Raw genomic sequence first — 17,317 nt, forward strand, 5'->3', positions numbered from 1 at the left:
AGATAAAATTTTCTTATTGCTTAGTAGCCTAAAGCATGAATATGAAAATATCACGAGTAATATTCTTATGGATGTTATGCTTCCTTCTTTTTCCAGTGTTTGTTCTATTATTCAACATGAAGAAACTCGGAAGAAGACTATAAATTTTGAGCAAAAATCTTCATATGAGAAAGTTGAATCAAATGCTTTTTTGGCTAAGAAAGAAGATAGAAGAAAACCTTCTGATACTGAAAAAAGAAAAAATACTTATCGAAATAAGGGCAAAAAAGAGCCTTACCATTGTGATCATTGTGGTAAAAATGGGCACACCAAGGATCGATGTTGGGAATTATATTCTCACCTCAAATTGAACATTGACAAGAATAAGAAGGATCATGTTGCAAAAGCCGATACATCGATCTCAATGAATCAATTAAGTCATCTTCTTCAACAAATCAGTCAGTCCATGTCTTCTGAATAAGGTTATTCTGCCTCTACCCATGCTTCAGGTAATTTGCAAGCTTACCTCACTTCATCTTCCAAAATTAATTCTTGGATTATTGATTCTGGAGCCACCGATCATATGGCCAATAGTCCTTCATTTATGCATAATTTTATTCCTAAGTCTGATAAGGATGATGTTTCCGTTGCTAATAGGATTAAAGTTCTTGTATTGGGGAATGAAAAAATTGCCTTCTATCCAAACTGCCCCAACTCTGATGCCCTTGTTGTTCTGTCTTTTCCAGTCCACCTCCTTTCTGTTGGAAAAATTACTAATTCTTTGAACTGTGATGTTATTTTCTTCCCTACTTCTGTCATCTTTTAGGATCGAGAGTTAAAGAAGACGATTGGTGATTGAACTTATTCACATGGATTGTACTTGCTAAATCTTACTGATAAGGCATGTTATACTAGCGGCCTGGTGGAAAGTCACATCTTACATAAACGACTTGGATATCCTTCCAATCATGTCTTGGCGAGACTTTTTCCTTCTATTTCGGTTGAATCTAGTGTGTGTGAGTCTGTTATGTGCACCAACAAGCTATCCATCGTAATAAGTTGGATGCTCGATCAAATCGGTGTGTATTTTTTGGATATTCTTCCACAAAGAAAGGGTACATATGTTATGACTTGGCATCTCAAAAAAATTTTATTTCTCGTGATGTACGCTTTGTTGAATCTGAATCTTATTTCCAAGCACAAAGTGATTACAGGAATCGATCCTAGGGGGAGTACTTGTATGATTTGGTACCACTTTCAACAGTAACTGATGATGCCATTGCCCGAGCTATATCTCCAAAAAATGAAACAACTCCTACAGTTGAAACAACAGTACCTCAAATAGCAGTACCTCCAACTCAACAAAGATCAAGTAGAGAGACTCATCCTCTAGAAAGAATGAAAGATTTTTTTACTTACCATGCTGTCTCTTATCCTATGCAGGCTTATTTGACATATGATAATATTACTCAATGTCATTCTACTTTCTTGAGTGCAGTATCTAGTGATCAAGAACCAAAGACTTTTCGAGAAGCTAATTCCAATTCAGTTTGGAAAAATGCTATGAAAAAAAAAAAAAAACAATGGAGATTATAACAACAATATATAATTACAATGGACATAGAATGCTAATAATAGAGCAATCTATTTTAGCAAAACTATAACTACAAAGAATCAAATCAATCCATAAATAGAAAAAATCCACCATAAATCTCTCCTCCACCAACAATTTGGTTCGTTGGTTACAAATCCGTGGTCCACCAAATGGAGGATTGGATGGCCAAAATACTATGGTATTTCCAGACATGCAATCATTGTGCAATAATAGTGTTAATCTCATCTAATGCAGGTCCATACCATTTAATCCCATGGACCAAACAGGTAGCGTGCCCACATTCATAGCAGTACGCCAAGTAGTGGTTTTGGACCATCTGACTCCACGATCTAGCCCCAACTGAGGTCTTTGAGGCATCACAAGCCAATTGCTATTTGAGTACATTTTCTCTTACATCTTATATCAACTTTCACACTTTATTTTATCATCGTTTACATCCATCCTTTTTAGTTCATGTTGTATCATTATTTACATCCATCTTTCTTAGTTTAAGTCTTATTATCATTTACATCAGTATTACCATTCCTTTGTCATGACCCTGTCATATGAGGTGGTTCTCACTTCATATTATGATGCACTAGCTAACCCTGAATAGGGTAAAGTGATGAAGGAATACATGTATGTCAAGCACAAAATAGAGATATGGACATTAGTTCACTTTTATACACCATTAAATACAAATCTAATGGATTGATTGAACATTTAAAAGCAAGACATGTGGCTCAATGATATGTCAAACAACCATTTACTCTCGAGATTCGAACATAGGACCTTCCACTTTGATACAATGTCAAATAACCATTTACTCTAAAAGCTTAACAAGTTGTCAGTGTAGTATATCAATATATATCAAGGGACTTTATCACTCCAACACAATATACTAAAACTACGAGGTTGAATTATGAAGTAATATTTTTTCCAATTGCAATAAACTCTATTTAGTTTTGATATCTATTACAGCTAACAAGTCTCGGCTGTTGTACCAATTGGTCATAAAAAAAATGCTTTCCCCATCCATGACTTGAAAAAAGAAGTTTATATGCAACAAACTCGCCCGGACGTTTAGGGAGAGTTATGCAAACTACATAAAGCAATTTATGGATTAAAACAATCACTAGGGGCTTGATTTTAAAATTTTAGCAGTGCGTTGATTACATTTGGTAATTCATAGATGCCGAGCAGGTGACTCTATCTTTATCAGTGAAAGTTCAAATGAAATTATGACTCTAATCTTCTATGTGGATAACATATCATCATCATAAGCAACAATGAAGGTAGAATTGTATAACTCAAGCGCCAGTTCCAAACCAAGGACCCTGGAGCCTTGAAAGTATTTCCTAGTTTGGTGCACTTCTAAGATCGTTTTATCCTAAATCAAGTATGCACTAGATCTTTTGAAAACGAATGAAATGACAGGGTGCAAGCTATGTGATACGCCAATGGACTCAAATAGCATTATCTAATGATCAATATAAATTATTTAAAAACCCTGACAAGTATTGAAAGTTGGCAAACTTATATATATCTTACTTTCACTCAACTAGACGGCTTTAAATTTATAGAAACTAAGAAATTTAAAATTCAAATTTGAGCATGGCATCCGGACAACAGAGGCCGAGTTCGCTGCTCCGAACAGGGAAATTGCGTGTTAGGAACTTAATTTGTAGATGTGGGGGCCCATGGTTGCTCAATCCAAGCCATCGATCTCTAGGCCCACAATCATGGCTGAATTATGTATAATATTCAACATTGGTATAGAAGATTCCAACCAACATTTCTTTTTAGGCACACTTAGGCCCCACTTCAGGTGGGACCTGAAAAAACTTGTCAGTCAGGGCATGCTCGTGGTTGGACCCACCTTGTGCATGATTTGGGTCTCATGCAGATGTTCGAGTAAGCACATGGACTGCAAAAGAACCCATTCAATCCGCCATGCAAAAGCACCTACAGGGCTCAAAAGAATTGAACTTGGGTACAATAATCCTGGGTCTAGCCGGATCGAATTATGAATCTGGTCTTGAGTCAGCTCCAACTTGCGCCAGATCATTTGGGTTTGGTCCCATATTAGAATCATGTTTTTTTTTTTTTCTCTAATTATTTTCAACAAATATATAATTAAATAAATAATAAAACAATTTTTAAAAAATTATATATTCGGATACCTAAGCAACAGGCCTTTCACATGGATTGACTACTTGCCGAGTCAGATGCGACACGTACAAGTTGACCAGACTCCGTCTGTGTCCGATCTGATTCAATACCTCGATTCAGTGGTGCAAATTGACTAGACTTAGGCGAGTTGCAAATCAACTCAATACCAAACAAGTTGGCACGGGTCACTACATAAATTTAAAAAATGCCCTTTTATGATTTTTAAATAATAAAAATAATTAGAGAAAAAAAAAAAACCATTTTCTGAGATCCCCACTCGGGCACCCAAGACTTTCGAAATTTCTAATCGGAGCCAAATATCAGGAATCGAAGTACACACAACTCAATAATCAGTCGGGGCCAAGAGGCGGGATCCATGTCCGATTAACTCAGGTTGGATACTGAAGGGTATCCACCAAGGTGCCCATTAATAAATGTCCCGCGAAAAATATCCTTTAAACTCCAGCCATGAATTTTCTACATCCTGGTTTTACATTCAAGCTCGTCAGGGAAGATGCTTAGATGGATAGAATGATGATGCGAGGGTAGCTTCTATCTGCACATCCCTCCCTCTCCCATATGAAGGAGAACATGTAGAGCACCTTAAATTAACTATACACACTGTATCCCACCGACAACACCAAACTGGCTGAGTCTTAAATCTAACCCAGCCGGTTCGCATCAAGATCCTAAAGGTTGTGCAACACCCTTTGCCTTTGCAGCAGCAGATGCTACTGCACCAGAAGGTGGAGACGGCGGCACTGGTACGGCTGGTGAACTTGTTTGCGATATGACTGTCTGCTGCTGCTCCTGTTGCTGCTGGTCTGAGTTTAACTGCGCAAGCAAGCTCTTGATTTGACTACCTGTCAGTGTTTCTTGTGCAAGCAATGCGTTAGCAAGCGCATGGAGCTCTTTGCTGTGCGTCGTTAGAATGGTTTTCGCGTTGTTGTACGCTCTATCCAGGAGCTGCCTCACTTCCTCCTCAATAAGCAGCCTGGTCTCAGTACTCATGCTCTTCCCATTGTCGTCATAGTTGTGAGAAACGAGCCCAACTTGCTTGCTCATACCATACTTTGTAACCATTGCCCTTGCAAGAGATGTCGCCTGCTGGAGATCAGACGATGCACCAGATGTAACCTCATTCTCTCCAAATATGAGCTCCTCGGCGACCCGCCCACCCATGCAAACATCTAGACGCGCGAGCAACTGCTTGCGCGACACACTCGTCTCGTCCTTGTCGGGCAGCTGCATAACCATGCCAAGAGACATGCCTCGTGGGACAATTGTTGCCTTGTGCACTGGATGTGCCCCATCAGTGCAGATGGCAACTACAGCATGGCCACCCTCATGAAAAGCTGTCATCCTTCGTGATTCATCAGAGATGACTGCTGACTTCCGCTCGCTTCCCATCATGATCCTGTCCTTTGCATACTCCAAATCAGCCATGCTCACTGCCTTCGCACCATCCATCGCAGCCTTGAGAGCGGCAACATTTACCAAGTTTGCAAGGTCAGCCCCAGAGAACCCGGGCGTTCCTCTAGCAATGATCTTTAGATCTACATCGTCGGCCTTCAAAACCTGTGAAAGAATATTTGGGTCTAGTAATGAAAGTTGACCTTGTAATTCCTACAAGAAGGAATACAACCTGCAATCGTTCATCTGCTACTCTAACCAGACGCCCCACATGCATGTAATCCTCGTCATTCATTAGGTAGGACCCACAGTTAATATGCCCAAGACAAAAACAAATGAGTAAATCTGAGAGTGCAATCCAGCTTTAGAGTTGACTGGCCTGATATTTTAGCTAGGGCACATTAACAGTTGGGACTGCCTAATGAAAGGGACAGACCTTGCACAAGCACCCCATATTGGCCCATGTAGGGCATCTGGCTTTTCAAGGGAAAAAGGTAGTAGTACCTTTGACATGTGAGATTCCATAATCTGCCTTCTTCCTTCGACGTCTGGGTTAGGAACGACAATATGACGGTCGAACCGTCCAGGTCTCACCAATGCTTTGTCCAGAGATTCTGGGAAGTTAGTTGCAGCGACCACAATAATCCCTTCATTCTGCTTGAAACCATCCAGCTCAACGAGCAACTGATTTAAAGTCATCTTCATGTACTGCTGATCCTTTGGGTTGCGACTCCCCCCAATTGCATCTATCTCATCAATGAAGATAATACAAGGGGACCGTTTCTTTGCTGCTGAAAAAAGGTCCCTCACCCTCCTGGCTCCCACCCCCACAAACATCTCCTCAAACTCACTGCCACTACATGAGAAGAAAGGCACTGCAGCCTCTCCGGCAATGGCTCTTGCTAACATTGTCTTACCCGTCCCTGGTGGGCCAACAAGCAAAACGCCTTTGGGGAGCTTGCCTCCAAGCCGGGTGAACCGCTGCCACAACAAAAAGCTAAAATAAATACGAGCCTACTGACACAATTAAAAGCAAAGATATTTCAACATCAAAAAGGGGAAAAACACAGACACGTGTGCACACAAACACACACACACACACACACAATTTCATGCCAGCAATGTCCTACCACAACCGGTTGCCATGAATGACCATCTGAAGAATGAAAAACTGACAATTGCGTGTCAGTTATACCGGGCCTTAGAAAATGATGGTAGAGAGAATTGTCTAAAGGCTTTTAACGTGGTTGCTAGCTATCCAAGGAGCCAGGTAGAAATCTCGTTAGCAATGACACTTCACACAGCAGACAATTAATAAAGAAGTCCCCAACATAATCACATAAGAAATTATTGACTCGAAACTTCACAATCGCCAGTAACTGAGATACTCAAGATGTTGAAGTGTGTCCAGCACATGATGCAGAGAATAGATGTGTGCCATGAGAAGCCATCACTAGTGTAATGAAAGAAAAAGGCTGAATAAATCTAGTAAGCTAAATGAAGGTAAAATGACCAGCTTCTTCCAACTGGAAGCCAATAGAATATTGCATTCAGTACAAAACATGGAAATGTGAGACAGTCGATGAAAAGTAAATTGAAGATACTGAAATGAAATAGCAAGATGTCAAAACTAATGATATTAACAGGTACAGAATGACACTGGTGTTAAACTAGAGAAGCCCAAGAACCATACTAAATGGTATACAGAACCCAAAAGGTCGATGTTGTGAGGCAATTGAAAAGCAGCACATAAAAAAACAACAGCCATGGCGAGGTTCCACCCAAGAAGCACATGGATGACTTGCCTTAGGATCTCGCAGATAGTGGACAATTTCCTCCAGCTCAGCTTTGGCTTCATCTACCCCCTTTACATCATTAAATTTTGTATTAGATTCCATGCTAGGTTGCACCTCTTCATTTAGACCAAGCCCTGAGCAGAATAATATCAAAGAGAACATTTATTCCACTCGTACACGTGCATGAATCGCCTATTTTAGATGAAGCCTCTAAAAATCATCACAGAAAGGACACTACCTTTACTGATTCCTCTGTCCTCAATGAGTGCTCCAACACCTGAAATTAAGAGAAATGCTAAGGCGATAGTGCGGAATGTGCGCCACAGCTGCTCTTTGAAATGCGCTCCTTCTGCCGTCACCATATGAATGGGAGCACTGGCAGTTCCAAGGATACCATCTTTGGTAGACTGACCCACATTCCTCAAAGCTGAAAGACCACCAAAACTTGCTTTGTCCTTTGGCGAGCTGCCAGTTCCTGTCAGCAGTTATTGTTGAACAAGTTCAAGATAAGGTTAAACATTCAAGCACTGCAAACAGAACCAAACATGAAGGCTGGCAACTGACAGGCAGTCAACAACCACAAACATGAAAGAACAGTATAATAATGTCAATGGGCAAGAAACACTGCAACAAATAAGTTCAATAAGAACTTAACAAATGAGAGTTGCAAAATCACACATGTAAAACAAAATCCATTAAATAGTGAATATTAAGGAGTCGAGGATATCTACTAAATACCAAATGAGGATGCATTTCCCTTTTGCCAAAAGCAGCATATTCTGCCCTTTCTGCAAGTTGAAATTCACCTTCGGACAACTAAATGCTTCTGACCCAAGTTGAGAAACAATGGTCACCTAAAGATGATCCATTTCTATTTTCAACAAGTTGTTACCAGTTTCATGTCTCCAAGACATGCATCTTCAGATTATATTAAGAACAAGTAGACCTGGACACCAAGTCGAGCTTACACAGCTAGGTTCGGCTCGGCCAGCAGCCTACCTCAGCTCGAGTTCGGCTCAGCTTGGCTCTCCTCAAGCCTGACTAGCCAACTCGGCTTGGTTTGGTCAGCAGCTCGAGCCAAGTTCGAGTTCGAGTTCGAGCACCTGAATAGAGAAAGGGAGAGAGAGAGAGAGAGAGAGAGGGTTACCAGCTCAAGTGCTTGAACAGTGACAGACGGCTGGACAGGGAAGGTTGAATGCTCGATCGAGTGCTCGGACAGGAACAGTCGAGTGCTTGGACAAGGACGGACAACTGGAGAGAGAGAGAGAGAGCAGCTCAAGTGCTCGAACAGTGACAGACGGCTGGACAGGGAAGGTTGAATGCTCGATCGAGTGCTCGGACAGGAACAGTCGAGTGCTTGGACAAGGACGGCGGGGCGGTCGGGTCAAGTAGCGCAAAAATAAGGAAAGGGGATTTGAGAGGGAGGAAGGGCCGGTCGGGTTGGCTAGGGCGAGAAAAAAAAGGAAAGGGAATTTATGGCGATATATATATATATATAAAATTTTAAATGTATATAGGTCGAGCCGAGAAGAGCCGAACTTGGGTCAGCTGAAGCTCGGCTCGAAATTTTTTTGAACTAAAAAAGAAGGCTCAACTCAGCCCGAACCCAGCTTTCAATCCAAGCCGAGTCGAGCAAGTTAACCAAGCTAGCTCGGTTTATTTCCAGCTCTAAGAACAAGAACCTCTTCGTTGTTTCCAATTTCCAAGACGATGGAATTTTTGAAATTGTAGACACTTCTACAATTTATGTCATGGAAAGAGTATGGCAAATACTCCAGAAATATCTATACAACAATCCAAGGACAACACAGTACTAAATGGGTGTAGCACTGTAGCTGCAAAAAATTAATTAATAAATTCATTTCTGATGCAGGCCCACCATAGGGTCCAACAATGATTTAGGCCCACAGTCCACAGTAGGGCCTAACATATGCTGATTTTTGGACTGTTTATATGTAGACTTGGGACCTAGATCAAGGATGGCAATTAACTATTTTTGAAAGATATGGGGGCTGATTTAAAGATGTGATTGGAGATTGAAAGGGGATGTGATTGAAGATATGGGACTAATTTACAGGTGTAATTAGGATTATTTTCTATATTTGCATTTACTATTGAGGCTTTTACCATCTTAGGTAGATTAGATTGATTTGATGTCAACTATGATTCATTTAAAATCAATCTCTTAATTGGGGTGATTCTCATTAGAGATTCACTTAGTCTACGACAGGGTGGTAGGAAGTAGTCATTCAAATATCTTTCTGAGTGTGAGTTTTTCTTAAATATTGTAAGAGAAGTTTAATATCAATAAACTTATTTCTCCCTCTCTATTCCATTCTTGTGGCCATACTCTTGTCCGTTTCTTTGCGATTCAGATCTCATTGACTTAATAACTGGCTTGCACCAATTTCCGATGGAAAACCTAGCACCAGCTTCTGCAGAGCTATTGACTAAATTATTGTACTCAGCTACCAAGTTTTCAGAAAAGAGAAGGTTATTTATAGCAATGAAAAGAAAAATCTGAGATTATAAAATTTTAAACACAGGAGGAACACTCCCAAGCTAACAGTTAAATAACCAATTTTAAACCAGACAATCATAACCATCAGACATGCCTTAAATAATGATACGGTACCACCAATTGTTGCTTAAAATCACTTGACAATCTTTTGATACTGCCTTGATTGCGGAAAGTGTGACTCCAACAACATAATCTGATGAGCTAGCTGCAATGACTCGGGAGATTCGAGAATGAAATGAGATGGAGCAAATGTAAGCTTCTTCTTTTTTCAGGCACATGAGCTTCATGTCCTCTCATATCTAACAATAGGCAAATGGTGTATATCCCTCCCTCCCTCCCTCCCTCCCTCTCTCTCTCTCTCTCACGATGCTAGCTATAGCCCAGGTAAAATCCAAGGTGTTCGGTGTCGGTATCGGTGGGTGTAATGGTGCCCACCGTTACCTATACGGATACGGCCCGTATCGGGCGATACGGGGCGTAACAGTGAAAAAAAAAATTGCCAAAAAAATATGAAAAAATATGGATTAAATCCAGAATATTCTAAGTATTCCAAATATGCATTCATTTATAATTTGGAACATGTTTATGGTGGTGTAACGGTCCACTCTTTGGTGAGAATGCTACATCGGGCTGTCTGATGGATTTATGAACCTAACAACCTGAAATTAACTGCAAACCTTTTATATTTAGTTTTCTAACTATTATTTATACACACACACACACACACACACACACACACACACACACACACTATAATGAATGTAATACCAAAACATCTTATATTTTTTTCCTTTTATTTATTGCGCTAGTGCATTACATACTTCGTGACTCACAAACATTTCATTTCAATATATAGAGTTTAGGGATTTTTGTATCCTATTATGTAATTCATATACCTAACAATTTGATATCATTTTCCTCAATAGATCTTTTTTAAAAAATTAAATTAAATTGGGGTAAATAGTATTGTCAATTCAGAGCTGATTAGGGGGACCGTTTGATGCCCTAAACTAGCCTCAAATTAATGCAATCTATTGGCACTTATCCCACTAATAGATTGGTGGACATTTATTGGACAATGAAAAATGAAAAATATCAAATGGTCCTATTTCAAAAAACAAGTGTCTGCAAACTAATAGTGAAAATTGTTCAAACAATTTAATTTTTGAATTGTGACTTAGCAACAATGGTCCCAAAATTTAATTGGTTAATTTTGAGTTGATATATACCTCATGTATAAATTTTTTGGGCCATGTACGTGGGGTTCACTCGATTATGTATTATATATACATGTCATCCATCCGTTTTGTCAACTCATTTAAGGGTATTGTCATGGGGATATCTCGCGCACACGCATGCCCCCTACGCACGTACACAAGGAGAAAGGCCCCACCTTCTATCTGGATCGATGACGACATCCATGGAGGGCCTCCTAGTTAAAGGACTGTGTTTTGGTTCCGTGAGGTGGACCCGATTATCATGTGGATCTCATCATTGGATCTCATGATCGTGGCCCACTACCCTAAGTGACATAGTACTTTGGATTTTTCTTATTATTATTATTAGGAATATCATGGACGGTTTAGATTGCTTTGATTAGTTGTTATTTTTAATTACTTCGTCTGCAAGTAATATGTTGCGCACGTGACGCGAGTTTTGGGATATAGCGTTTTATTATAAATAGGCACCCTTTGTAGTCTTTTTTCTGAATGAAGATTAATAAAATTTCTGCGTTTTTTCTACTCCTCTAAATTCCTGAGTTGTGGAGATTCAATTAGGTGTGAAACTCTCCCTTCCTCGAAGAGCTAACTACCGTGGTGTGAAGCCACACCTATCCCAATTCGCCCCCATCTTCTTCCATTCATATTTCTCTTTTCCTACAAGCATTCCATCTGCAAATCCATCAATATTTGCAGGCGTTTTTCTCTCTACAGCAGATTTTCAGAATCTGACCCTATAGGAGGGCTGAAACTTCGGCAAAGCACCACGCACAAACCATGCATCGGATCGAGCTGAGATTTAGGAGTTTTGGAGTCCATCCCTGGCCGACCAGGGCCAAGGTGGCCTTTTTTTGAATAGTGGGCCCCACACACGTGTGGCCGGGATCACACACGTGCGTCTGGGCCATTACTGCTGTCCACACGTGTGGTATTTTTCTGGTTTATTTCTCTCCTCTATTTCACTCATCTTTCACCCAAAATTCATAAACCTAAGCCTAAATTACTCGAATCCCCAATTTTATGTCCTTTCTTCAACCTTAGCGTTCCCCGAATTGAAATTTCCAAATCCCTTGGATTGGGAGAATTATTTCTGTGCATGTGTGGATGAATTTACCCTCCTTTGATTCTTGTTTGGTCTATAATTTTGATTGATCTGGCTCTAGCATGTGTAGGCCTGGATCCGTATAAGATTCTCCTTGATTGAGTGTTTGAACTTTTGTGTGGGATGTGGAATTTTGTGTAATTATTTCTGAACTAGTGTGATCTAAAGCCTAAGAATCTTGCACATCATACTTGAATTTCATGTCCTGCATCATATTGGAAAAAAAAAAAAAAAAAAAGGTAAATCCAGATCTTAGGAGGAGCACTAGTGGGCCAGGCGGGTGGGCCGCCTCGATATATTTGTATATCCATGCCGTCAATCCATTTTGCCAACTCATTTTAAGGCATGGTCCAAAAATTCAGGTAGATGTAAATCTTCAGTGGACCACTAGTGAGCATGCCTTTAAAAGTGGGGCCCACCTCAATGCATTTGTTGTATATCCATGTGGTCCATCCTTTTTTCCCACTTATTTCAAGGCATGGACCAAAAAATGAGGCTGATCCAAATCTTAGGTGGATCACAAAATGGGCCTTAAGAAGATTTTAACGATGGGCATTCAATCCCAACTGCGTGGTCAAATTGAGATTTTGATCCCTTCATTTCAAGGATCATGCTTTAAAATGAACCTGAAAAATTATGGATGGCATGGATTTACCATACATAAATCAAGGTGGGCCCCACCCCACGTACTAAAATAGTGCGTGTGCACTATGCAGCGTGCACTGTAGATTTTATATATATATATATATATATATATATATATATAACTGCGTGCCTTGGAAACAGCCAGACCATTCCATTCATTTTTTCTGGAAAAAGAAAAGAAGAGAGGGAAATGAAAAGAAAAGAGGGAAAGAAGAGAGAGGGGACCGAATCGAGAGAGAGAGAGAGAGAGAGAGAGAGAGAGAGAGAAGTGCAGCAACTGCTGTCGCCGCAGCCAGAGCAATGTCGCAGCAACGTCACCACCCCATGATAATAATAATTATTATAATTATAAGAAGAAGAAGAAGAAGAAGAAAAGGAAAAAAAAAAAAAAAAATGTATGTTTTTTTTTTTCATTTTTTTCCATTTTTCTTTAGGGTTATGGACCGTAACGTTTGTTACGGTCCCGTAACGGCCGTTGCGAACCCAAAAAACAGAGGTGCCCCATTTCAAGGCCGAATCGCGTAACGGTTGATGTCGTTACCGTTACGTATCAGCCGAAATGTAACCGATTTTGAATACCTTGGTAAAATCCCACTATCGTTTTCAAAAATATAAAACTCATAAAAAGTGCTTTAGAAATTCCTATTCTCCATTAAGTATCATTGCCAATATTAGTCAAAATGTCAAATGGACCCAAATCCTCCACATGATTAAGCCACCTGATACAACCCCGGATCTGTGTTGATGGAAAAGCCTGGAGAAACTCAGTTTGCAAGATAAAAGGAGAGAAGGAAATAGGGGAATTGGGGATCTAAGGGGATTGGATTGCAATATGGCAAACAAACACCTCTCATGCATGAATACGAAGAAAACCCTCTCTCACTATAAACCACTCAATTTCCTTGCAAATCTCAGAATTAAATTACAATGCATCTCTACTTATTTACAAAACCCTCTAACCACCTAATTGATCTCCTTACTAATCCTAACAAATCCCTCAATTAGTTGCCAAGCACAACTGATGCAGAATGATCTAGGCCCATGATCCATGGGTCAGGCCCATTAAGCCCAAGAGTTGGCCCATCAATAAGGAGGCCCAAGCCTCCCATTTAGGTAGCTAGGCAATTTAGGCAATTAGCTAGCAAAATCAATCAACTAGCTATGATTAATCCATTAGTCAAATACTCTTAAATGCATGATATCCCCTTTATTTAGGTAGCTAGCCTATTTAGGTAGGTAACTAGCAAAATCAATCAACTAGTTATGAATAATCCATTTTCAAATACTCTTAAATGCATTTTATCCCTTCTTATTTCTTTTTCATATTTGTAATAAGTCCTTTCCCAACCCATTAAAACTCCCAAAATCAGGCCCATTTCAGCCCATTAAAACCCCAAAAATCTGCCATATTCCAGCCCATTAAAGCCCCTAAAATCAACCCCAATCTAGCCCATTAAAACTCCAAAATCAGCCCCATTCCAGCCCATTAAAACCCGAAAAAATTAGCCATATTCCAGTCCAAATCCAATCCCCATTACAACCAATTAGAGTCCAAAATCTCAAACCATTAACAGTCCTAAACCAGCCTCTTTCAATCCATTAAAGTCTAGAATCTCAGCCATTAGCAATCTTCTGTTCTAAACCAGAAATTGCCATATATTATGTCCATTACTTTCTAACACCGCGATGTTTACCTGTAGTGGTAACATCTATCGAGGGTGGCTTACCGTTCAATAGCAAGACAATTGTATCACCGAGCTATTTGCAAGGGTGGCCAACATGGACATTGTTGTTAACCAATTACGCAGAGAACAACGTGGAGAGCAACTTGATCCCATCGGAGATCCTAATGGTGACCTAAATCCACAACAAGGGTTCTAACTAGAACCTGGTACGAGTCCTCCGTAGTCTGTTTACGACTTCATGCAATAGCTCTTTGCAAAGAGAGCCCATGAAACCATGATAGAGACACCTAAGAAAGACAATATCACCAAGAAAGTACAGGTTGAGTTCTAGACCTCACGGGTCACCTTGATGCAAAGGTTTGTGTCGATTGGATTACAATGCTTGAAGATTATTTTGCATGGTATGACATGAATGATGTCCAGAGAGTGACATTTGTCCAAGTCAAGTTGAACAGCCCAGCAAGAATCTGATAACGAAGCATTGACGACAACAATCCCATCATGGGTCGTCCTGCTATCACCAAGTGGACTAACATGAGGGAGAAGTTGGAAAGTAAGTATTTGAATTCCGATTACATAGATACTCTTCTCCAGGGGCTCCTTGCATTCAAACAAGGAACTTTATCGGTGGATGAATACACTAAAAATAAAAGGAATAAATGATCTAAAATTCTAACAATAATCATCATAACTGAGAAAATCATAAAGGAAACATGCAATGGAGCGGGCCATCACTACAACCATGGAGTATGGAATTCAATTACTACTTAGGTTGGATCCGGCGAGGGATGAGACCTCCCGATCTTGCATGGTCACACCCAATCGATCAATGAAGATCACTAGTCCGAAGAACCAAGAAGTTTCTCGGATTAGGGATTTGAGAATTTGGGGATTTAGGGTTTAGATCGGTTCTCAAGATTTTGATCGAAGAGGAATTAGCCAAAACAAAAAAATAGAAGAAAGAAAGTTATTACCTTGAGGAAGTTGGAGGGGCACAAGAAGAAATTAGAAGAAGAAGATCAAGGGGAGAGAAGAAGCACCATTAGAGAGAAGAGAGGAAGGAGGCAACCAAAGGGTTTGCTTTTCATTCATCAATAGTTGAAATTCGTGTTTAGGGCTTTACCCCACTTAAATAAGCACATAAAGACATAAAATTACTAAAATACCCCTAGGATAAGCAAATAAAGATATAAGATTACTAAAAGACCGCTAACTAAGTCAAAAAACGTGCAAATAACATAAGTATGGGAAAGTTTGGGCGCTCGGTCCTCTTTCTCCAATCTTCCTTCACATGTGTCTTCCCTAAGTGGGGTCTTCTATATGTCCAATCACATGTGAAAGGTCTTCAGCTCCTCAATATTCGCCTATCCACAAGGACGGCACTTGTGGTTGGCGCTTTCTTCGTTGGTACACCTTGAATGCACCTGTCTCCGCAATTCCCATCGGGTGAGAAAAACTCGACCCCGACGAGTTGAAACTTTTGTAACGCTCAAGTAGATCTGGATCAATACCCTGCAATGTGTCGCCCGACAGCCACGTAGATTCAGACGATGGTTTGTTCTTCCACTTGACAAGATACCTTTGGAAACCCCCATCTCTCGTGGATACTATCTCGTCATCCAAGATTTCCTCAATTGCTTCTTTATGGGTAATGGGTGGAGGAGGGGGTGGAAGGGGTTGGGTAGCAAACTCAGAAAAAGGCCATGAAAGGGACGATGTATCAACAATGGGAGTATGGGCACGGACTAGATCTTCCACATTAAAAGTTGGATTAATGCTCATTTCAGATGGAAGGTCAACCCGATACGCGTTGGACCCAACCTTTTGTAATATCTTGAATGGTCCAGCACTACGCGCTTGTAATTTCTTTGCAGATCCTTGAGAAAATCGCTCTGGCCTTATTCGCACCATTACATAGTCTCCTTCTTGAAATTCTTGCACTCTACGATGAGAATCAGCTAAAACTTTATAATCATCATTGCTCTTATTTAACCGCTGTCTAATATGTATGCAAATCATGAATATGGCGTGCGAATGCATCGGCTGACTCAGAAGACCTTTGGGTAACAGACATAGGTAAGAGATCTATGGGCATTCTAGGTTTATAACCACTTACAATTTCAAAAGGACTCAACCCTGTAGATCTATTAACTGACCCATTATAAGCAAGTTCAGCAGTTGGTAAAATTAGGTCCCAAGTCTTAACATGTTCACCCACTAGACAACGTAGAAGATTTCCAAGGCTACGGTTTACCACTTAAGTTTGACCATGGTAAGCAGTAGAAAATTACAAATGAGTTCCCATAATGTGCCAGTGTCTTCCAAAAATAGCTAGTAAATCGAACATCACGATCAGACACTATGGTTTTAGGTAACCCATGGAGACGCACCACACCATCAAAAAAAAGACGAGCAACATGAGACGCATCTGACGTCTTCGAACATGGGAGGAAATGCGCCATTTTAGAAAAACGGTCCACAACGACAAAAACAGAATCGTGCTTTTTTATAGTCTTGGGAAGCCCGAGCACGAAGTCCATACTAATGTCCTGCCACGGAGCATGTGGCACTGGCAATGGCGTGTACAGCCCGGTATTTTGCTTTCTTTGCTTTGCCAGCTGACACTGCCCTAAAACTTTGGCTACGTCTCGCTTGAGGCTTGGCCAATAGAAACGATCTTCCACGAGGGCAATGGTCTTATCACGACCAAAATGGCCAGCTATCCCTCCTGAATGAAGCTCCCAGATGAGGAATTCACGAAGGGACATACGGGGAATACAAAGTCTGTCTCCCTTGAAAAGAAAGCCATCTTTAAGAACATATCCACCCATAATATGCTGGTCACTAGAGAGCGACGTGTAAGTACCCCCAAAATCAGGACATATGGGGTATTCATCTTTCAGTTGCTCAAATCCGACTACCTCTACACTCAAAGAGTTGAGCAACGCCACTCTCCTACTAAGGGCATCCGCTGGTTTGTTTTCAACCCCGGCCTTGTGTTTCAAAACAAACGAATATTCCTGAAGAAACGCTACCCACTTGGCATGCCTTGGGTTGAGTTTCTTTTGAGAATGCAAATATCTCAAAGCCTCATGGTCAGAAAACAAAACGAATTCTTGCGGTAGGAGGTAGTGTCGCCAATGTCTCAGGGATTGCACTACCGCATAAAATTCTTTGTCGTAAGTGGAGT

General features: G+C 40.5%; 1 protein-coding gene across 2 annotated transcripts in view; it reads right to left on the minus strand.

Annotated features, from left to right (window-relative positions):
• Nucleotides 1-4,065: 4,065 nt before the first annotated feature.
• LOC131217944 (ATP-dependent zinc metalloprotease FTSH 4, mitochondrial-like) overlaps nucleotides 4,066-17,317 on the minus strand; it is a 47,102-nt gene continuing 33,850 nt past the window's right edge. For both annotated transcript variants that reach the window (XM_058212695.1, XM_058212696.1), the window contains 4 exons: nucleotides 7,193-7,429; nucleotides 6,964-7,088; nucleotides 5,663-6,139; nucleotides 4,066-5,323 (listed from right to left, as the gene is read on the minus strand). In XM_058212695.1, coding sequence (XP_058068678.1) covers nucleotides 4,427-5,323; nucleotides 5,663-6,139; nucleotides 6,964-7,088; nucleotides 7,193-7,429 — 1,736 coding nt within the window. In that variant the 3' untranslated portion in view covers nucleotides 4,066-4,426. The remainder of the gene's footprint in view (nucleotides 5,324-5,662; nucleotides 6,140-6,963; nucleotides 7,089-7,192; nucleotides 7,430-17,317) is intronic.

The sequence above is a fragment of the Magnolia sinica genome, chromosome 1, assembly GCF_029962835.1.
Source record: "Magnolia sinica isolate HGM2019 chromosome 1, MsV1, whole genome shotgun sequence".
NCBI classification, from domain to species: domain Eukaryota; kingdom Viridiplantae; phylum Streptophyta; class Magnoliopsida; order Magnoliales; family Magnoliaceae; genus Magnolia; species Magnolia sinica.